Source organism: Phyllostomus discolor, chromosome 5 (genome assembly GCF_004126475.2).
Source record: "Phyllostomus discolor isolate MPI-MPIP mPhyDis1 chromosome 5, mPhyDis1.pri.v3, whole genome shotgun sequence".
NCBI lineage: Eukaryota > Metazoa > Chordata > Mammalia > Chiroptera > Phyllostomidae > Phyllostomus > Phyllostomus discolor.
Genome location: NC_040907.2, coordinates 124,456,489 through 124,478,318, shown reverse-complemented (window position 1 = coordinate 124,478,318; position 21,830 = coordinate 124,456,489). Strand labels below are relative to the sequence as shown.

Sequence of the window (21,830 nt, the reverse complement as noted above, 5' to 3'; positions counted from 1 at the left end):
CATTTCCTATATTGTACTTTACACCCCTATGGCTATTCTGTAACAACCTATTTGTACTTTTTAATCCCCTTACGTCTTCACCCATTCCCCTACAACCCACTCCCATCTGGCAAACATCAAAACATTCTGAATATCCATGATTCTGTCTCTGTTCTTCTTGTTTGCTTAGTTTGTTTTTTTAAGATTCAATTGTGGACAGATATGTATTTTTGCCATTTTATGTTCATAGTTTTGATCTTCTTCTTTTTCTTAAATAAGTCCTCTTAACATTTCATATAGTAATAGTTTGGTGATAATGCATTCCTTTAGTTTTTTTTCTTGTCTGGGAAGCTCTTTATCTGCCCTTTGATTCCAAATGATAGCTTTGCTTGGTAGAGCAATCTTGGCTGTAGGTACTTGCTTTTCATGGCTTTGAATATCTCTTGCTAATCTCTCTTACCTAAAGAAAAGTTTCTTTTGAGAAATCAGCTGACAGTCTTATGGAAATTTCCCTGTAGGCAACTAACTGCTTTTCTCTTGCTGCTTTTAAGGTTTTCTCTTTAACGTTAACCATTGGCACTTTAATTATGACATGTCCCAATCCATCTGGTTTGGGACTCTGTGTTTCCTAGACTTGCATGTCTACTTCCTTCACCAAATTAGGGAAGTTTTCTTTCATTAGTTTTTCAAATAGATTTGTAATTTCTTGCTTTTTCTCTTTTCTTTCTGGCACCCTATGATGCAAATGTTGGAACACTTGAAGTTGTCCCATGGGCTGCTTATTCTATCCTCATTTTTTTTCTTCTTTTGTTCTGATTGGTTGTTTTTTGCTTCCTTATGTTCAAAATCATAGATCTGATTCTCAGTTTCATCAACTCTACTGTTGTTTCCCTGTAAATTCTTCTTTATTTCAATTAATGTATCCTTTGTTTTTGACTCTATCTTTTTATGCTGTTGAGGTCCTCACTAAGTTCCTCAAACATCCTCATAACCAGTGTTTCTGATTCTGCATCTGATAGATTGCTGATCTCCATTTTGTTTAGTTCTTTTTCTGGAGTTTTCATCTGTTCTTTCATTTGGGTCATGTTTTTTTGCCTCCTTGTGTTCGTTTCTATGTATCAGGTAGAGCTGCTTTGACTGTCTCTTGGTAGCGTGGCCTAATATAGTAAGTGTCCTATACAGTCCAGTGGCACGGCCATCCCTATCCACCCAACCTGGGTACTTGAGTATGCCCTTTGTGTGGGCTAAGTACACCTTCCTCTTGTAGTTGAGTCTTGGTTACTATTGGCGGATCAATGGGAGGGATTTATCCAGGCCAGTCAGCTGTAAGGATTGGCTGTGACCACTTAGCACCAACCTCTACCCTTCATGGAAGATCAGCTGTGCAGGGGCAGGGTGGTAGTGCTCCAGTGTGTTCTGTAGCTGTCCACTAGGTGTACAGGTCCTGGGGTTTCCTGGGTGGTATAGGCCAAGGTCAGCCCCTACCTGTGTTTTTTCCCAGGGCCACTGTGCCTGAACTAGAAAACAATCTGAGATGGCTGCTACTTGTTGTGGGCTTGGAGAGTCCCAGGTGAAGCCAAGCTGTGAATCTAGGCTGGCTGCTGCTATAGTCAGGTCTGGGGCTCACTGAGGCCAGCTGTTGCTTGTTTGCTAGGATTTAGGAAGTTGTGAAACAGGAGACAAGACCAGCCATTCATATAGAGAAGCAACTTAAGTGAACGTAAGTTGGGTGTGGTGGAGCTGCTGGGGATCTCCAAGGCAGTCAAATAGTGTTAGCCAGCTTGCTGGATCTGTGAAGGGAGGGTTTAGAAAAGGGACAATGGCCTCTGCTTGATTTGATGCCAGCTTTCAGTTTCTGCCTGTATTAACTAGTGCCTTTCAAACTACTACATTGGTGCTGGAGCTCAGAGGGAGTGAGTCTGGGTAGGTGAATCCATGTGTGGGTTCTTTAAGAGGAACTGCTTGGGGCTCCAGAAATTTCTTCCACCAACTCAAACTCTGCTGGTTTTTGTAGTCAGAAGTTGTGGGGACTCATCTTCCTGCCACTAGAACCCTGGGCTAGGGGGCCTGGTGTGGGACTGGGACTCCTTGCTCCTGACACATCCCTTCAGAATTTTTATTTCCCACACTTGGGGAGGGACCAGCCCATTCCGCATTTGTGGCCTTCCTACCAGTCTAGATGGATGTGGTTTCTTTCATTCCATAGTTGTCAGACTTCCATTCAACCTGATTTCTGATGGTTCTGAGTAATGGTTGTTCTATTTTCACTGTAATTTTGATGTGGTTGTGTGAAGTGGAAGCCATGTTTGCCTACGCTTCCATCTTGACCAGAAGTCTCTGTTTATATATGTTTTGATACATAACTACTTACCATTGTGCTACAACTGTCTACAGTATTCAGTACATAACATGCCATACAGGTAGGTTAGAAGCAATAGACTATGTACCATATAATCTAGCTGTGTAGCAGGCTTTAAGTTTGTGAAGTACACTCTATATTGTTTGCATAATGATGAATCTCCTAACCAATCATTTCTCAGAATGTATTCGTATTGTTAAGAGGCACATCACTGTAGTATATATGGCTTCTCTCAAGATTTGTCCATAGTTTTTGTATACCTGTAGTTCATTCATTTTTATTGCTATAAGTATTTCATTGTGTAAATATACTACAATTTTTCCATTTTATTTAGGCCATTTCTAGTTTTTGGCAACTGTGAATAGTTGTACATTTGTATTTAAGCATTTATTCCAACATTTATAGACTACATACTACATACCAACCTCCATAATATTTGGCAGTAAAATGGAAGGCTAATATTAAGTAATTTTTCCCTAACTTGAGGTCATTCTCTTGGCCTTGACTTACTGCATCCAGATGGAGGCCTCATTCTTTTATAAAGGCCATAGTATGCTATCTAAGCTAAGCACTAGGCTAGAACCAACCTTATAGAGAATTACAGGTTCGACAGTATCACATGCTTATGGATGAGTACACTAATACCATCTTTTCTTCCTCTCCATCAAAAGATACATACACACACAGATATGCAGAGGTAAAAACAACCCAAGTGTCCATCAATGGATGAAAGGATAAATGAAATGTGATATAATTAATTATTCACTCTTTAAAAGGAAAGAAATGTGGACACATGCTATATAACATGGATGAACCGTGAAGAAATTATGCCAAGTGAAATAAGCCAATTACAAAAGAGCAAATATTATATGGTCCCATATATGTGAGTAGTTAAGTTTACAGAGGCAGAAAGTAGAAGAGTTGTTGCCAGGGGCCTGGGGGGAGATAGATCGAGGGAATGGTTGCACAACAGTGTAAATACCATTGAACTGTACACTTAAAAATGGTAAATCTTGAGACTTGTGGCCAAGATGGAAGTGTAGGTAGACACACTGTGCCTCTTCACACAACCAAATTAAGGACAACAAAAATTTAGAAACAAAAAACCAACCAGAACTGACAGAAAATTGAACTGTACGGAAGTCTGACAACCAAGGAGTTAGACACATTCATATGGTCCGGTAGGAGGGGCGGGGTTGGGCAGCTGGGCAGAGAGGGGTCCCAGCAAAGCCTTGTGGACCCCGGTGCACAAGGCAACGGCTGATGGACCCTGGGCATGGGGTGGCAGTGGGCAGACTCAGTGAGGTGCACAGGGCAACTGACTGACTGTGCAGTCCCACATTCGTGCGCAGAAAAACCAGGTGAAACTGGGGAGCAAGACAGACCATGCAGCCCAGGGCCCCATCATGGGGAAATGAAGTCTCAAACACTGACTGAAAACACCTGTGGGAGTTGAGGTGCCGGGAGAGACTCCCAGCCTCACAGGAGAGTTTGCTGGAGAGACCCACAGGGTCCTAGAATGTACACAAACCCACCCACCTGGGAATCAGCACCAGAAGGGCCCAGTTTGCTTGAAGGAAGCAGCGGAAGGTACTGAAATCTGACAGAGAGCAGAGCAAGCGCCACTGTTCCCTCTCAGACCCTGCCCCCATGGACAGCATCACAACCCAGCGATGTGGGTTGACCTGCCCTGGTGAACACCTAAAGCTCCACCCCTCACTATGAAACAGGTGCGTCAAGACAGAAAAAAATGGCCCAAACAGAAGAACAGATCAAAGCCTCAGAACAAATACTTTTAAGTGACCAAGAGACAGCCAACCTATCAGATGCACAATTCAAAGCACTGGTGATCAGGATGCTCATAGAACTGGTTGAATTTGGTCACAAATTAGATGAAAAAGTGAAGGCTACAATAAGTGAAATGAAGAAATACCCACAGGAAACCAATAGTGATGGGAAGGAAACTGGGACTCAAATCAATGCAGTGGACCAGAAGGAAGAAAAAAACAACCAAACAGGAAAGAATGAAGAAACAAGAATTCAAAAAAAAATGAGGAGAGGCATAGGGACCTCCAGGACATCTTTAAATGTTCCAACATCTGAATTATAGGGGCATCAGAAGGGGAAGAGGAAGAGCAACAAGTGGAAAAGTTATTTGAACAAATAATAAAGGAGAACTTCCCCAAGCTGGCAAAGGAAATAGACTTCCAGGAAGTCCAGGAAACTCAGAGAGTCCCAAAGAAGTGGGACCCGAGGAGGAACACACCAAGGCACATCATAATTACATTAGCCAAGGTAAAAATGAAGGAGAGAATCCTAGAAGCAGCAAGAGATAAGGGGACAGTAACCTACAAAGGAGTTCCCATCAGACTGTCAGCTGATTTCTCAAGAGACCTTATAGGCAAGAAGGGTCTGGAAAGGAGTATTCCAAGTCATAAAAGACAAGGATCTACATCCAAGATTGCTCTATCCAACAAAGCTTTCATTTAGTATGGAAGGGCAGATCAAGTGCTACTCAGATAAGGTCAAGTTAAAGGAGTTCATCATCACCAAGCCCTTATTTTATGAAATGTTAAAGTGACTTATCTAAGAAAAAGAAGATAAAAAACATGTATAGTAAAAGGACAGCAAACTCACAATTATTAACAACCACCCCTAAAACAAAACCAGAAACAAACTAAGCAAACAACTAGAACAGGAACAGAACCACAGAAATGGATATCACATGGAGGGTTAGCAACAGGGGAGTGGGAGGAGAAGAGAGGGGGAAAAGGTACAGAGAATAAGTAGCATAAATGGTAGGTAGAAAATAGACAGGGGGAGGGCAAGAATAGTATGGGAAATGTAGAAGCTAAAGAACTTATGACCCATGGACATGAACTAAAGGGGGGAAATGTGGGTGGGAGAGGGTGTGCAGAGAGGGAAATGAAGAGGGGAAAATGGGACAACTGTAATAGCATTATCAATTAAAAAACTCAATAAACATACTTAAAAAGAAAAAAATATGGTAAATCTTGTTATGTGTTTTTTTTTTTACTACAATTTAAAAAAAGGCTTGCTAAAGCTTTTTTACTTTTCTTATTAAGGTATGGATTTCTACTGCAGGGGGAAGATAAGGGTCTGAGTTATTGAAAAGGCTTTTTTTTTTAAGGTTAAAAGGTTAACATAAAATTCCAAAAACAGAACAGGCATGGTAGTGAAAATGTTCCCATTCTGACAAACAAACTCTAATGTTTGTTAATTAACTTATCATGAAATATCAAAAAATATAACTCAAGGCCAGAGTGTTTATGCTGAGAATTATTTGTGAGCAGACAGCAAGAATGATCTGAATTGAGTGAGTATTCAATGTGATAATGTAGAAAAATAGTGGTATATAAATTATAATGGAAATATGTACATTTTGCCTTTTTTTAGGATTTTTTTATTTATTTATTTTTAGGGAGGGAAGGCAGGGAGAGAGGGAGAGGGAGGAAGGGAGGGAGGGAGAGAGAGAGAGAGAGAGAGAAACATCAATGTGCAGTTGCTGGGGGTTATGGCCTGCAACCCAGGAATGTACCCTGACTGGGAATCGAACCTGGGACACTTTGGTTCCCAGCCCGTGCTCCATCCGCTGAGCTACACCAGCCAGGGCACATTTTGCCTTTTATTACATAGATATAATAAAAAATAATATTCATTGAGCAGCTCCTAACCATTGAGGACTATGCCAGGAATAGTGAAGAAAATAACACTGCATTGGCCTTTATTTTATAAAGGTAAAATTTAGATAGGTCTCCATAAAGAAAAGATCATTCCAGTCACAAAATTCTTATTTCTTGGTAACTACCCTGTAAAAAATCCAGAGGGTTATTAGAATAAGACTATAACATGAAGTTTGTGGATGCAAAGTGAAAGGATATGCTTTTTGCAAATTAAGTTGTTCAGATTAGAAGGCTATAGCTTATACACACTCTACTGGCAGATGACTTGAACGGATATAGTCAATATATTTGTGAATGATATCTCAGACAAGAGTTTGATCTCCAAAATATATAAAGAACTCACACGACTCTACTCCAGGAAGACAACAATCCAATTAAAAAACAGGCATAGGACCTGAACCGACACTTCTCCAAGGGGGACATACGGAGGGCCCAGAGACATATGAAAGGATGCTCAGCATCACTAGCCATCAGAGAGATGCAAATTAAAACCACAATGAGATACCACTTCACACCAGTCAGAATGGCCATCATAAACAAAGCAACAAACAAGTGTTGGAGAGGTTGTGGAGAAAAGGGAATCCTAGTGCACTGTTGGTGGGAATGCAGACTGGTGCAGCCACTGTGGAAAACAGGATGGAATTTCCTCAGAAAACTAAAAATGGAACTGCCTTTTGATTCAGTGATTTCACTGCTGGGATTATCCCCTAAGGACCCTGTAACACCAATCCAAAAGAACCTATGCACCCCAATGTTCATAGCAGCACAATTTACAATAGCTAAGTGCTGGAAGCAGCCTAAGTGCCCATCAGTAAATGAGAAGATCAAAAACTATTTACACAATGGAATACTATGAAGCAGAAAGAAAGAAGGAGCTTCTACCTTTCATGACAGCATGGGTGGAACTGGAGAGCAATAATGAGAGCTAAGTGAAATAAGCCAGGTGGTGAAAGAAAAATACCATATGATCTTACCTACAAGTGGAACCTAATCAACAAAACAAACAAGCAAGCAAAATATAACCAGATCTTGAAATAAAGAACAAACTGACAGTAACCAGAGGGAAGTGGGGAGAGGGACAATGGAAAGAAGGGGAAGGGTCATCAAGGGGCATGTATAAAGGACCCATGGACAAAGCCAACAGGGGGGTAGGACTGAGTTTGGGAGGTGGGGGTGGGTGGCTTGGGAGAGGGTGAGGGGGGGAAATGGGGAACAACAATAAAAAAAATAAAAGCTCTCTAAAAAAAAGACTTGGATAGGCATCTTACCAAAAAAGATATATGAATGTCTAATGAGTACATGAAATGATTCTCAGAATCATCAGTCATTAGGGAAATGCAAATTAAAACAAAATAAGAAACCTATATAATCCTATTAAGCAATGTCACACCAGTAAATTTAATTAAAAAAGAACACAATGAGACACCACCCTATACCTAATCGGATGACTGTAATAAAAAAGACAATAACGACTTTTTGTGAGGATGTGGAGAAACTGGAACTCTCATCCACTGCTGTGGAAATGTAACACAGTACAGCTACTTTGAATGACAGTTTGAAAATTTCTTAAAAAAAAGGTTAAACATAATTTTACCATACAACACAGCCATTCCACTCCTAGGGATCTCCTTAAGAGAAATGAAAATGTAAAGTCCAGATTAAGACTTGTATGCAAATATTCAAAGAGGTATTATTTATAATAACCCCAAAGTAGAAACAATTCAAATGTTTATAAACTGGTGAATGGATAAACAAAATGCAGTATATTTATACATTGGAATACTGCTTACTATTCAGCAATAAGAAGTAACAAACTATTAATATAAGTAACAATATGGGTAAGCCTCAAAAATGTAAGTAAAAATAGTCAGACACAAAAGACTATAGACTACATTATATGGATACATTTATATGAAATATTCAGAAAAGGCAAATCTACAGAGATAGAAACAAAGGTTTATGGTTGTTGGTGGCTAGGGTGACAACAGGGATTGACTGCAAACTGGCATGAGGAATCTTTTTGGGGTGATGGGAATATTCTAAAACTGGGTTGCAGTGCCAACTGCATAGATCTGTAAATTTACTAAAAATCACTGAACCATACATTTAAAATGGGTGAATTTTATGGTATAAAAATTGTACCTCAATAAAGCTTTAAAGAAATAAAAAGCAGTTGTAATAGATAAGAAGATGGGTAAGTCAGCTGGCAAGCCCGAAGTTTGGTGCTGACAGGGCATGGTTAAGTACAGACACGCTGTAAGGGATGGATTCTCCTGCCTTGTCTTATAGCAACCCATCTGCCAGGAATTGATCTATCACTCGAGTTTTTCCAGGGTTATGCTAGCAACGTTTCTAGAATCTGGTGTGCATGATGATCATATTGTGGTTCAACTCTCAAATATCTGCAAGAATAAGTGGAGAGCCCACATAAAGATCATCCACAGACAGCATGAAAGTAATAATTTAATAGTTTTATTATAACTGTTTAAAAGTATCCTCTGCTTGTCAAAATCCTACCCTGCCTTTAAGGCCAAGGTCAAACAGTATCTCTTCCAAGAATTCTGACTCAGTCTCTTCAGTTGGTTCTAGTCTTTCTGACTGGTGCCTCCAAAAGAACTCAAATCATTATTTAGATAATTAACACAGTGATCAATGCATTTGACAAACATTTGCCTATGAGATACTCACTAGATTGAGGACAACAGAGTTAATACTTTGTTCTCAAGAGACTCAAATTTGAGTGAGTTGCCTTATATTATAATTATTTATTATCTGTCTCCCTTCTCTAGGAATGTTAAGTTCTATGACAGCAGAGACTTCAGTTTTCTCATTATTGTATTCCCAGAATTTAGAAGAACGTTTGGCATATAGTGGTGCTCAATAAATACTGAATAAGAAATTATGTAGCTTTTTGTATACATATATTTTTCCTACTAGAGTATTACAGACTATATATTTCTTGAGGATAGGTGATAGTTTTTGCTCATCTCTGACCTTTCTCACAGCACCTGGCTTAGAGTCTTGCACATAGCAATATCTGCCATTGAATTGAACTGTAAATTTTCAATTCATCCTTAAGTGGATCTACTAAACTATTAAAGTTTGCAGCTTCTGCACTTGAGCATAGAAAACAACCACTGTGAATTAAATTTATGAAGTCTCAGAAGACTGCCTTTCTTTTAATGAGGAGAAGACAATTCAGAGGATGAAAAGTAGGGACATTTTAGAGCTGAGTCAGATCTGACCTAGAAGAATTCACAGGAAAAAGAATATTGAGGGGAATAGGGAAAACCTGGTAGAGGACAGGGACTAATCTTTAAAACAAAGCCCGGCCCCCAACAAACAAACAAACAAACAAACAAACAAACAAAATGTTCTCCTATTTAAAAAGAAAACTCTGTTAAATAAGAGACATGGTGGTTACTGAGGGTATGAACACAGTAAATTTTCCAAGAACGGCAGGTTCCCCAACTGTTCAATCTATTACTCAGGGACAGAACAGCTAGAGCCACCGATGAAACATGGCCCCTCCAGAGCAGTGGCTCCTAAGCCCAATTTCACATCAGAATCACATGGGAAGCCTTTTAAGAAACACTGATGCCTGGATCCACCCACTGAGCTCTGATTTAATGAGTCTGAAGAGAGCCCCAACAACCACTGTTCTTAAAAATTTCCCAAGTGAGCCCACTGGGCAACCAGGGTTGAGAAGCATTGCTTTAGAGGAAAAGTATGACTAGGAGAAATAGAACTTTGCCGTGGGAGGGACAAGATCTGGAACAGAAAGTGTTGGCTTTTAGTCCAGACTCTAGGTGGTTCATTAATTTCTCTTTCTCTATGCCTCTATATTTTCAAAGGCAAAACGAGATCTAACAAGGCTGTTAGAAACACAGAAAAAGAAAAATGGCTGTGAAGCACTGCAGGGTTGTTAAGTATTACACAGATATTTATTTAATACACCACTAGGGCCTTCAATGTTTTAGGTCTGCTTTGATATTTTGTACAACACACCCCCCCACAAAAAATGTTAACATGAGCCAAGTGAAAACTTACATTTTCATGTTAACAATCCAAAGTGAAATAAAGAGGCAATTAGAAAAGATGGTGATTCCCCTCTACTGGGAAAAGATCTTAGAGAGATGGAGAGGTAACTGGAGGAGCAAAGGTCCTTCATTAGCTCTCATTCTACTTAATTACTATGTTCACACACTATTTAGCCAGCGTGAGGGGACAATCAATCTCAATCTCCTTACTGAAGCAGCTAGAGATTCTGGGCCAGAAGTAATTTAACACACAGATTTCCATCATCTGACAAACTTTGTCCTTTCACTTCAGAGCTTTTTTGAAAGGTCTTCAGGTCCTAAATGAGCTCCTGCTAAAGCTAAAATACTCCATTCTTTCAAGGCAGATGTCTCCAACACCCAATTTATTGCTCTTAAAATATAAATTCATAATAAAACATGAATTAGTCTAAGATGACAGAGAATTACTTTAAGGTCAAGTCAGTGTCTGTACCAAACTTTAAAAATAAGTCTGGTCAAAAGAAAGGAATGTTTCCTAATGCAAACACTATGTTTCCAGCATCAGCACTAAAAAATCCAGCCAAGCATAGGCAATCAATTTTCTAAAATTATAATCTCCAACAGATCAGAGCTGGTATAGGATAGCGTAGAAGTTCTGTCCTCTGTCACTTTCAATTAATGACGAGTCTTTCCCTCCCAGTCAAGGGAACACCTGCTGTAGGGACAGGCTGGACTGAATTCAGAGAAGCTGGCACTTTGTCTCAGAGCTCCACCTGTCCTCAGTTGTCGTCTGCAGCCTCGTTCAGAGGCCCTTTCAACTTTCTGATATCCAAAGCAAGGAAGAAAAAGTCTGGGTGATAAGAATTGCTTTCTTCCAACTTGGGATAATGCTATTTACGCAAGATTTCCTGCGCAAAGACTAATAAGTAAAAAAACAAACAAGTACTAGCAATCCTATTTCTTTTTTTTATAATTTTTTAAAAATTCACATTATTTTTTAAAGATTTTACTTATTTATTTTTAGAGAGGGAAGGGAGGGAGAAAGAGAGAGAGAGAGAAACATCAATGTGTGGTTGCTGGGGGCTGGGGCCTGCAACCCAGGCATGTGGCCTGACTGGGAATCGAACCTGCGATGCTTTGGTTTGCAGCCCACGCTCAATCCACTGAGCTACGCCAGCCAGGGCACAATCCTATTTCTTAATGTCAGTTATTGAATCTTTAAAGCTACAGTGCCTTTATAGTGCATACCTAGGACAACTCTCTCAATTCACGGGGCCCATAAGGTTAAACAATTTGTCTAAAGTCCATGGAAACCTCCGAGGCAGGACCTGAATCCAAGTCTTCCAGCTCCATGTCTCCCATCCCACACTACATTGGCAATCTCTCATGGGACATTTTTAATGCCAGGGCAGTTTCCTGGTCATGGCCAAATTGTCCAGTGGAAAGGGACTGAGTTGCGAATGAGAAGACAGGGGTTTGTTAGCTCTGTTCTCTGTGTGTGTGTGTGTATGTGAGATCTTTAAGAGGTCTGGCTTCTTAACTAATTTTTGTTTCAGTTTGTCCTTCCCACTCTCTGGTGAAACCCCAGATGCTGACTCAGTTCTACCATCTGCCCCTTCTTGCACCAGGTGCAGCCAATGCTGAAAGGTGTGAGGGTAGGACTGATTAGTGCCACTAGAAACCTATGATCTCCAATCTCAATGCTGCTTAAAAGTGCTCAACCACCTCTTCCCAAATTCTCTAATAATCTTAGTATAATTCTTTTTGCTTCTATGCTTGCTCCCTTTCAAAATGTTTTTCATAAGTAGCCAGAATCATCTCTTTAAATATACATACAACCACACCATTTCACTGCTCACACCTTTTTAATAGCTTCTCATTGCATTATGCATAAAATCCAAACGCATTCCATGCTACAAGGTCCTGCATGTTCTGGCCCTCATCTCCCTCTCTGACCTCACCTCAGTCTGCTCTCCTCTCCAGTATGCTCTAGTCACAACAGTCTTCCTCAGTTCCTGACAGATGCCACATCTGTCTTTTCTTCCTGTTACAGAATGAATGTTTGTATCCCCCTAAAAGTTATACATTGAAGCCTTATCCCCCAGTGTGGTTTTATTAGGAGGCAGGACTCTAAGTAAATAGTTAAGGTTAAATAAGGTTCCAGGGTAGAGCCCTGGTCTAGTATGATTAGTGTTCTTATAAGAAGACACATCAGCCCTGGCAGGGTGGCTCAGTTGGTTGGAGCATCGTCCCACACACCAAAAGGTTGCAAGTTCGATCCCAGGTCAGGGCACACACCTAGGTTTTGATGCCCAGTCAGGTCACATGTAGGAGGCAATAGATCAATGTTTCTCACATTGAAGTCTCTCTCCCTTTCTCCCTTCCCCTCTCTCTAAAACCAGTAAATATACCTTTGGGTGGGGATTTGGAAAAAAAGAAAGAGAGCCAGTGTAGGTGCTCCCCCCTCCTCCTCGTCTCTCTATACAAACACCAAGGAAAGGCCAGGTGAGGACACAGCAGGAAGACGGTGTCTACAGGCCAGGAAAGAGCCCTCATTAGAAAGTTACTTTGCCAGCATCTTGCTCATGGACCTCTAGACTCCAGAACTCTGAGAAAAATAAATTTCTGTTATTTAAGCCACCTAGTCTGTGGTGTTTTGTTACAGCAGCCCCAGCAAACTTGCACACTGCTTAAGAGTTTATAACATATGCTATTTCCTGTCTGGAGCCTTCACTCCCCTCTTCTTCCTTTTCTTCTTCTCTTTCTCTTCCTCTCACTCCTCATTCAGACACTCCAATTGACCACTCTAATAAAAAAGCTCTCCCAAAGGCCAGGAATTATAGCATTTAACCCAAACCAGGGATGTTTATCACCTTACTCTACTGGGTCATCTCTGTCAAATGCGACACTGCAGGCTCCTCCGTTCCTGAGTCTTCTACTTCCTTGGCTCTGATTTCACTACTTTCTCTAGGCATTTCTCTAAACACTTCCTCAAGATTTCCTTCCTGAGGTGCTTAAATGTTAGTGTTCCTTTGGATTTTGTCCTTGCCCACAGTTCTTTTTTATATTTCTCTCCTCGGGTAATCTCATCCATTCTCCTTGTTTTAACTCTTACAGTGGTGATGATTCCCAAATCTACCTCATCCGCTAAAGTAGATTTAAATATCCAACTGCTTGCTAATCAATTTCTTGGCTGTCCATAGGCATTTCAAACTCAGGATGTCTACAAATGAACTCTTTATCTTCCCCTATAAACCAGCCTCTCTTTTTAAATTCTCATTCTCAGTTCATGGTGCTACCTTTTGTCCAAGTAAGAAAGCTAGGGTCATTCTGGTCTCTCCCCGCCCTCTCATCCACCACTCATTTTTTTCAGGTACCAGAGATGAATTAGTCACAATCTTTGGTTCATGATGCAATACGTTTTCATGGTTTGGTTCTTCTTCTTCCTCTAGGCAAAGATACCTACCTTTCCCTCTTTGAAGTGCTTCTTGAGCTGCTTCTGTATGGCAGTCAGCTTCTTGGATTGCACACCACTGTAGGCCAGCAGCATGCCACCAAATTGCCTCTCAGTAATTCTCCCATCCACAGGGTCGTGGCGTTCAAACTGAGAGGGAAACAGAAAGAGTGTTCTTGGAGTAAAATGGAAAGTATTTTGACATGGAGTGTGGAATGATCAACTGTGCTGGATGGCAGAAAATAGTTGGTGGCCAGGATTGTATTTTTGAACTACAATTCTCACCGAGATTTGAAAAGAATTAATCAGAAAGAGAAGATCTGGGTTCTTCTCCAGCTCTGCCACAGGATATGCATGTAATCAGGAAAGTAACCCAACCACTCTGGGCCTCAATTTCCTCACCAATAAACATAGCTGCTATAACATCTCATATACCTTACAGATCAGAAGCATATTTATGGGATCAAAACAATCTTAAATTTCCATTCTAATTCATGAATAATATTATTAGTAATAAGTAACCTTTGGACCATCCATATCCCTGCTACTCAGAGAAGATGTAAAAGTTAATTATCATATATTTGATTAATTATGAATATATAAATTCACATCAGTTCTTCAATCTGTACTTAACATTGTTACACACTCAGATTTTTAAGGATTTCAAGTTTTCCCCAAGATGGTAAGCAAATGCAGACATCAATAGAACTTGAAAAAAATGTATACAGTATAGGATATTTTGATTAGGCATGCTTACCATTAAGCTACTGAAAAATCATTAAATATATTTAAATATGCAGATGGAAAGGGTAAGTATAAAGGACTTCTATTAATCTAAGTAATATCAGAAAACTAAGATTTTAATTAAAAAATGGAGACCAGAATGTTATCTCAGTGCCAGCTGCAGTGTTAATGATACTTATAAATGCATAGAATAAAATGGCTAAAGATGGGCCCAGAAACAAGTTAGAAAGCAAAATGATTTGAAAATGGTAAAATTTCCCCATGGTTTTATTGGAAAATAACAGTTACCGGGAAACGTTCAGATTCCTATGTGGTGGGACATAATCCTATTCTCATAAGAGGGCTATGTATACATATACATAAGGCATTGCTAAGTAAGGTCATATCCACAAACATTTCCTGAGTGTCTACTAGTTGTCTAGCACTAGTGGGTGTTAGTCTTGTGGGGTACAGGAAAGATGATTCAGTTTCTGCTCTTAGGGACCTCACTATCTAGTAGGGAGATAAGACATATATGAAACACCAAGTAAGGAAATATGTAGTCAAGAGTAAAATTCTCTTTCAATTCTCATTTCCTCAGTTAGCTCGGTAAGTTGACAGACACCTGCATTTGTCTCTTCACTGGTGAGACAGTCAGTGAGCAACACACAAGAACTGCATTTTAACAACAGCAACCATTCACTGAACACGTACTGTGGGCCAGGCTCTTCACCCATGCATTCTTTCACTTAATCACTAAAACAACCCTATGGAGTGGATAGTATCAGCTCCAGTTTTCAGATGAGAAAACTGAGACAACATGAAGTTACATGTGGCAGAGCTGGGATTCAAACTCGGCTCTGACTAGAACCAAGGCCTACATCTCAATATCATGCTGTTTTGTCCTTCTAAGCAGTAGTACATATTCAACCTACAGAATAGCACTATGTTGTTTTGGAAAAACGTACATAGTCACGGGGCTTAGCCATATTTAAAGTGAGGAGCAAAACAATTTTCAAAGAAAACAACATCAGCATTTAGTGAAAACCTCATTTTTAACTCAGTCACTCAATATTACAAATTTGTCATACCATCACTTCTAAAGAGCTGATTAATTTTTGACAGCACCAAAAGTTTTCAGGATTCAATTTGTCTGATTTATGATTCAATTTACCATCTTGAAACAAAACAGAAGACTGATACAAATTTCACTAATAGGTATACTGTCTTTAATGTTTAAATCAGATTTTAGTAAAATGTGATACCCAGGCAAAAGTTGGAGATGCGCAGTTCTTCTCTGGGCTTCTTCAAGGCAAGTGTGACAAGGCTGTGGCACTCGGCTAGGTGTTAACAGTTTAGGACACTCATTTCGCCTTTATCTGGGAGATGTCACAGTTGAGGAGAAATCCCATATATTTGAATTAGATGTGTTTTAAGCTCTATCCCACAAGATAGATTCAAGGTTGAAATGTTTCTTGTTTATATCGTTGGCAGCAGCAGCTGAATAAGCTTGCTCAAGGTTTATGAAAGGACCGTATTCTCCTGTTCTCCACAGGGGCATAAAATCTCATCTGTTTTGTCTCAAAGACAGAAAAGATAATTTGTAAAGGAGATCCCCATGTAACTATACCATACTCAAGTTAGAATTTTTTACTAATGTTCTTTGAAAACTCAGACTTTTCCTGTTATTATTATTATTATTATTATTTTGATGTGATTGAAACCTGAAAAGGCTTACAGACTACTAAATTCATCTCCATGTACAATGGCTGACTTCAAAGTTCACTACCTCCTCTGTAACTTGATTTTGGGCAGCACCTCTTCTTTCAGGTTTTTAGGTTCTTTTGAGGCAAGACTGCCTTATTTCTGAGGTCTTAAGCATGGCTAGAGACGGGTAGCATTCTTTCTTTTTACCTACAAAGCTGCTATTGAGAAATGACTCAAACTAATGTGCTATTCATTGAACACTTATTAACTGAAGACCTACTACGCTATGGCTAGGGAACTTCAAGGGTAGTTTCTCAAGGACCTTCATTAGGGCTCAGTTTTCAAGGACAATAGCTAGACATTATGTGGCTCTAGAGGGGAAGCATGCTTCTAAAGCCTACACAATCCTGTGGGTGCATTCTTGGAGCACCGTATGCAGGTAATCCCCAAGGTCATGAGAGGGTCTTTGGGGGAAAGACATAGGTTATTACAGAATTATCACAATGTAGATAGCTTCTAATTCTATATTTGGAAGCAATTCAAATGACTGGCTTTTATTTTACCTTCCCAAACATTGATGAAGCCTCTTTATATTCCACTTCAGTGACAATTAAAGAGATTCCATTCTACTTGATACTACGGTACAGAAACTCTCCATTCTGGTACACCACTAACCATTTGATTTGCTCTTCTGTGTCTAGGAGGGAGCTAAACAGCCTAGTATTTTCTCTTCCGTAGCCCTGCCACTTTCTCAAATGTATACAAGCTGTTGTCTCTCTGTTGTTCCCTAGGGGGCTGCAGGGCAGGCAAAGAGGGCCGGAGGAGAGGAGCCAAAAAATTGTCCACAAGATTTTCCCTGTCTTTCTGTCCATATTGTGCCTTTTGTTTCCACCTCTGCCCCTTGTTGAGAAAAGAAATAGCCTTTTGGAAGGACAGATGGTCAACATATATCTAGATCAGTGGTTTTCTACCAGTGTGCTACAAGAATTTTTAAAATGTGCAGTACCTGACTATTTAGTCAGGGGCACTGACCTCTTTCCCCTTAGACTGTCAGATAAAAAAATGACAACAGAGCCCTGGCTGGCATAGCTCAGTGGATTGAGCGTGGCTGCGAACCAAAGTGTTGCAGGTTCAATTCCCAGTCAGGGTACATGCCTGGGCTGCAGGCCATGACCCCCAGCAACTGCACATTGATGTTTCTCTCTCTTTCTCTCTATCTCCTTCCCTTCTCTCTCTAAAAATAAATAAATAAAATCTTTAAAAAAAAATGACAACAGCAGCCATCTGGTGTAAATGAATCAAAATCATACCTATTTTTCAAAAATCATACCTATTTTTTTTTTGGTCAGATTGGCAAATATGTATTTTTGGGTGTGTCATAGAATTTTAGTAATTAGTTTATGTGTGCCATGAAGTGAAAAAGGTTGAAAATCACTGATCTAGATGAAATGACTTCAGGAAGATGGGAAGCCAGGAATGGAAGAAAACATGAATTATGAATGAGCTCAAAATAAGATTAGAAAAATTGTAAAAGGAAAAAGAAATCAGTATCTACAAATGGGTCTTGATTTATTACAGACTTTTGAGGTTAACATATTCCAACAAATATAAACTCTTTCATATGATTTTCTTTCAGGAGACTTTGTCTATCCCTCAGGGTAAATCCTGCCCTTATACAAGTATTTCAGAATCGTAATTTTCTAGACAGGCTTTTTCTAGTTTCTGAACTGTGCAATTCAAGTAACGCATAGCAATTTCAAACCTGAGATTACTGACACTGAACACAGCTTTATTTTTCAATCTGACAGTACTTGGCTTTTGAGATCTTAACTATGCCACTGCTGCTATTTCCAGAAGTCTCAGAACAACTGTCTGTTATGTCCATCAAAAGGAAAAACGGGTACAGGAAAAGTTCTTTGCTGCAAACCCATCCTGCGAGCATGACATACACACGATAGCTGGAATATGAATCTGTGTCTTCAATTGTCAGGGGAAATTGGAGAGCCCTAGGTCAACTCGCCTGGAGCCTGAATTTTCTTGATTTTTAAATATCAGATGTATCTTCACTGTCAACACTAATAAGGTTGTCTTTTGGTTAACTGGTGAGCTAGGCAAAAGGGTTCATAATTTGGGATTGAGACAACATGGTTCAGTGCTCTCAGGGCCAAAATGATCTATTATAGACCAGGACCATAAGGTTACAGGTGATCAAGCTAAGCGGCTAGACTTCTCTACTTCAGATCCAGGGATATTTTCCATTTAAAAATTGTTTTTAAGAGAGTTCAGGCTGATGATCATATCAAGCTACTAAGTGACATGACTGCCAATCACATAGTTAGTTAGACGAGGAAATGGTTAACTTTTCAGTCTGATCATCAAAGCCAGGAGGGTAAGGCTGATGCATGGACTTATTACATGATAGTACAAATCAGGGTGTATTTGCCTAAGGGTGTCAGGGAAAAACATTTCAGAACTGGGACAGAGGGTCTCAAGGTTTGATAAGTTTTGGTTCTATTACACAGAAAATAATACATTGAAGTGACTAAGCATATCGGCCTTAGCATCAGCAAGGCCTGGGTCTGAATTCTGGCTTAAACCAATACCTGTAGCTGTGATTTTAGGCAAGTGGCTCACTCACTATAAGGCTTCAAAATCTTTCCACCAAAAAAAAAAAAAAAAAAAGAAGATAATATTCACAATCTCAAAGTGTTGAGTGTTGTAAGGATTAAATGAGATAATATATGTAAAGAAACTGAGACAATTTGGTGCCTAGTTAGCAGTCAATAAATGTAGCAATTAATATTTTTATCACCATGCTATTACTTCCTAGGAAGCTAAAAGCCTCAATTGATTATTCTTAGTGGGTCTTAATTAAGTTCAATTACTATTTCTCATTCTTTTCATCATTGCTTTTGCCAAATGTTTGCTTACAGAACACTAATTTCACATTTGAAGAGCTGAAAAAAGTAAATGCAACTAATTTTATTTATTATTCAACAGAGTATAATTTCAAGATTAAATTACTTAGAGTTGGCTGAATCAGAATACCAACTTAGTAAGGCCTGTATCTGGCCATCTATTATCAGACAGGAAACGTACATAAAGGAGGTGCTTAATTAATGTGGATTGAGTGAAGGCAGAAAAAACACCAGGAAATTAATTCACAACACTCTGCCCTATTGTTGAGAGGGTTTCCTACCTGAGGCAAGAATCACTGTATTTTTCAGACTATAAGACTCAACCCCCCCCCCCCCCACTTTGGGAGGAATAATGGTTGCTAATGCTGTTGTTGAATTCTGTTTATATTTACATTGGTGAAATATTATGTTATTTATTTTACTAAATATTTTACCACATTTTTTGCTTCAAAAATTTTTCCCTATTTTCCTCCTCTAAAACTTAGGTATGTCTTATGGTCCAAAAAATATGGTACCTTTCCACTTCCTTCTTAATGATATCTATTTCCATAATACTGATTTCTGTAAGGATACTCTTAAGAATGTCATTTATTACAGCTAATCAGTAACTATTTGAGTGCTTACTACTTGCTGTTTGCTATCCTAGGAACTTACTTTATGTAATCCTCATAATGCTCTATAAAAGGTACTATTATTATTTTATTTTACAGGCAAGGAAACAGGCTGAGAGAAATTAAATAATTTGCCCACACAGTTAATCTGGGGAGACATTTCTCTCTCATCCAAGTCATAACAGTTGATTGTTCTTATCTTGAAGGCTCCATGAGTCATGTTCCCCTTTCTATCCGGGTTACTGGAAGCTTAGAGCCAAGTATAGACTACTTGTAATAAGAACAGGAGACTTTATGATTTAATTTTTCATGATAACCTTCTCCTGGCTTTCTTTTACCTTTTTCCTTCTTTTAACTTTCTTTTCTCAGTAAGCTTTAATTTACTTTTGCCCTGACCAGTGTGGCTCAGTTGGTTGGGCGTCAACCCACAAACTGAAGGGTCCAGGGGTTGGATTTCTGGTCGGGGCATGTGCCTGGGTTTCCAGTTTGGTCCTCAGTCAGGGTGTGTGCAAGAGGCAACCAATTGATGTTTCTCTCTCACATTGATGTTTCTCTCCCTCTCCTTCCCTTCCCCTCTGTCTGGCATCAATAAAAGAAAAAAAATTTACTTTGTCTCATTAAATGTATTTTTAAGAGTTTCTTAAATCCCTTCTTGAACAAAGCAGGATATGAAAAAAAATGGTGTATAAACAACCCCGAATAGCCTCAGCAATTTTGAGAAAGAAGAACGAAGTAGGAGAGATCACAATACATGAAAACAAACTATATTAAAAGGCCACTGTAATGAAAACAGTCTGATATTGGCATAAGAACAGACACATGGACCAATGGAACAGAACAGAGAGCCTAGGAATAAACCCATGTTAATATGGTCAGTTAATATTTGACAAAGGGGACAGGAACATAAAATGGAGTAATAACAGCCTCTTCAAAAAATGGTGTTCGGACACCTGGACAAGTATATGCAAAAAAATGAAACCAGACCACCAACTTATAACATACACCAAAGTAAACTCAAGATGGATGAAAGACTTAAATGTAAGTTGTGACATAAAAGTTCTATAGGAAAACATCGGCAGGACAATTTCAGATATCTTACATATTAATATTTTTACTGATATATCCTCTAGGGCAAAGGATATAAAGGAAAGAATAAACAAATGGGATCTCATAAAAATAAAAAGCTTCTGCATGGCTAAAGAAAACATCAACAAAATGAAAAGGGAACCAGCTGTATGGGAAAACATTTGCCAATGATATCTTGGACAAAGGACTGGGAAGACAAACAATCCAAGTATGTATAAAGGACACACGGACAAAGCTAAAGGTGGTAGGTTCAAGGGTGGGTGGTGGGGCTGTGGTGGGGTGAAAATGGAGACAACTGTACTTGAACAATTAAAAAAAAATAAAGTAAAAAATGAAAAATGGCAAAGGACCTGACCAGACACTTCTCCAAGGAGGACATACAGAAGGCCCATAGACACATGAAAAAATGCTCGACATCACTATCCATTAGGGAGTTGTAAATTAAAACCACAATGAGATACCACTTCACACCAGTCAGAATGGTGATCATAAACAAAGCAACAAACAACAAATACTGGAGAGGTTGTGGGGAAAAGGGAACCCTAGTGTACTGTTGGTGGGAATGCAGACTGGTGTAGCCACTGTGGAAAACAGGATGGAATTTCCTCAGAAAACTAAAGATGGAAAGGCCTTTCGATCCACTGAACCCATTGTTAGGATTATTCCCTAAGAACCCTGAAACAGCAATTCAAAAGAACCTATGCATCCCAGTGTTCATAGCAGCACAATTTACAATAGCCAAATGCCGGAAGCAGCCTAAGTGCCCATCAGTAACTGAGCGGATCAAAAAACTATGGTACATTTACACAATGGAATACTACACAGCAGAGACAAAGAAGGAACTTCTACCTTAGCGACAGCGTGGAAATGGAGAGTATTATGCTAAGTGAATTAAGTCAGGCAGTGAAAAACAAATACCATATGATCTCATCTATAAGTGGAATTTATTCAACAAAACAAATGAGCAAAATAGAACCAGATACTTGGGAATAAAGAAGAAAACTGACAGTGACCAGAGGGGAGGGAGAAGGGGGATAATGAGGGAAAGAAAAGGAAGGGACAAGCCACGGATCACGAATAGAGGACTCACGGGCATGACAATGGGGAGGACTGACTGTGGGGTGGGGGCAGGGGAGAGCAGTGGAGGAAAAAGGCAGCACAACAGTGATTAAACAATTTTAAAAAATGGTGTTATACATCTATGTTGTTTCAATTTTTGGCTATAATAAATACTACCATTGGGATAAACTTTTTCTGTACTTATTTTTCC

General features: G+C 39.4%; 1 protein-coding gene across 4 annotated transcripts in view; it reads right to left on the bottom strand.

The window, feature by feature from the left end:
• The window catches only part of MICU1 (mitochondrial calcium uptake 1), a 235,893-nt gene that overhangs the window by 36,916 nt on the left and 177,147 nt on the right, over positions 1 to 21,830 (bottom strand). For all 4 annotated transcript variants that reach the window (XM_028512754.2, XM_028512756.2, XM_028512757.2 and 1 more), the window contains one exon: positions 13,528 to 13,665. In XM_028512754.2, the coding sequence (XP_028368555.1) occupies positions 13,528 to 13,665 (138 nt within the window). The remainder of the gene's footprint in view (positions 1 to 13,527; positions 13,666 to 21,830) is intronic.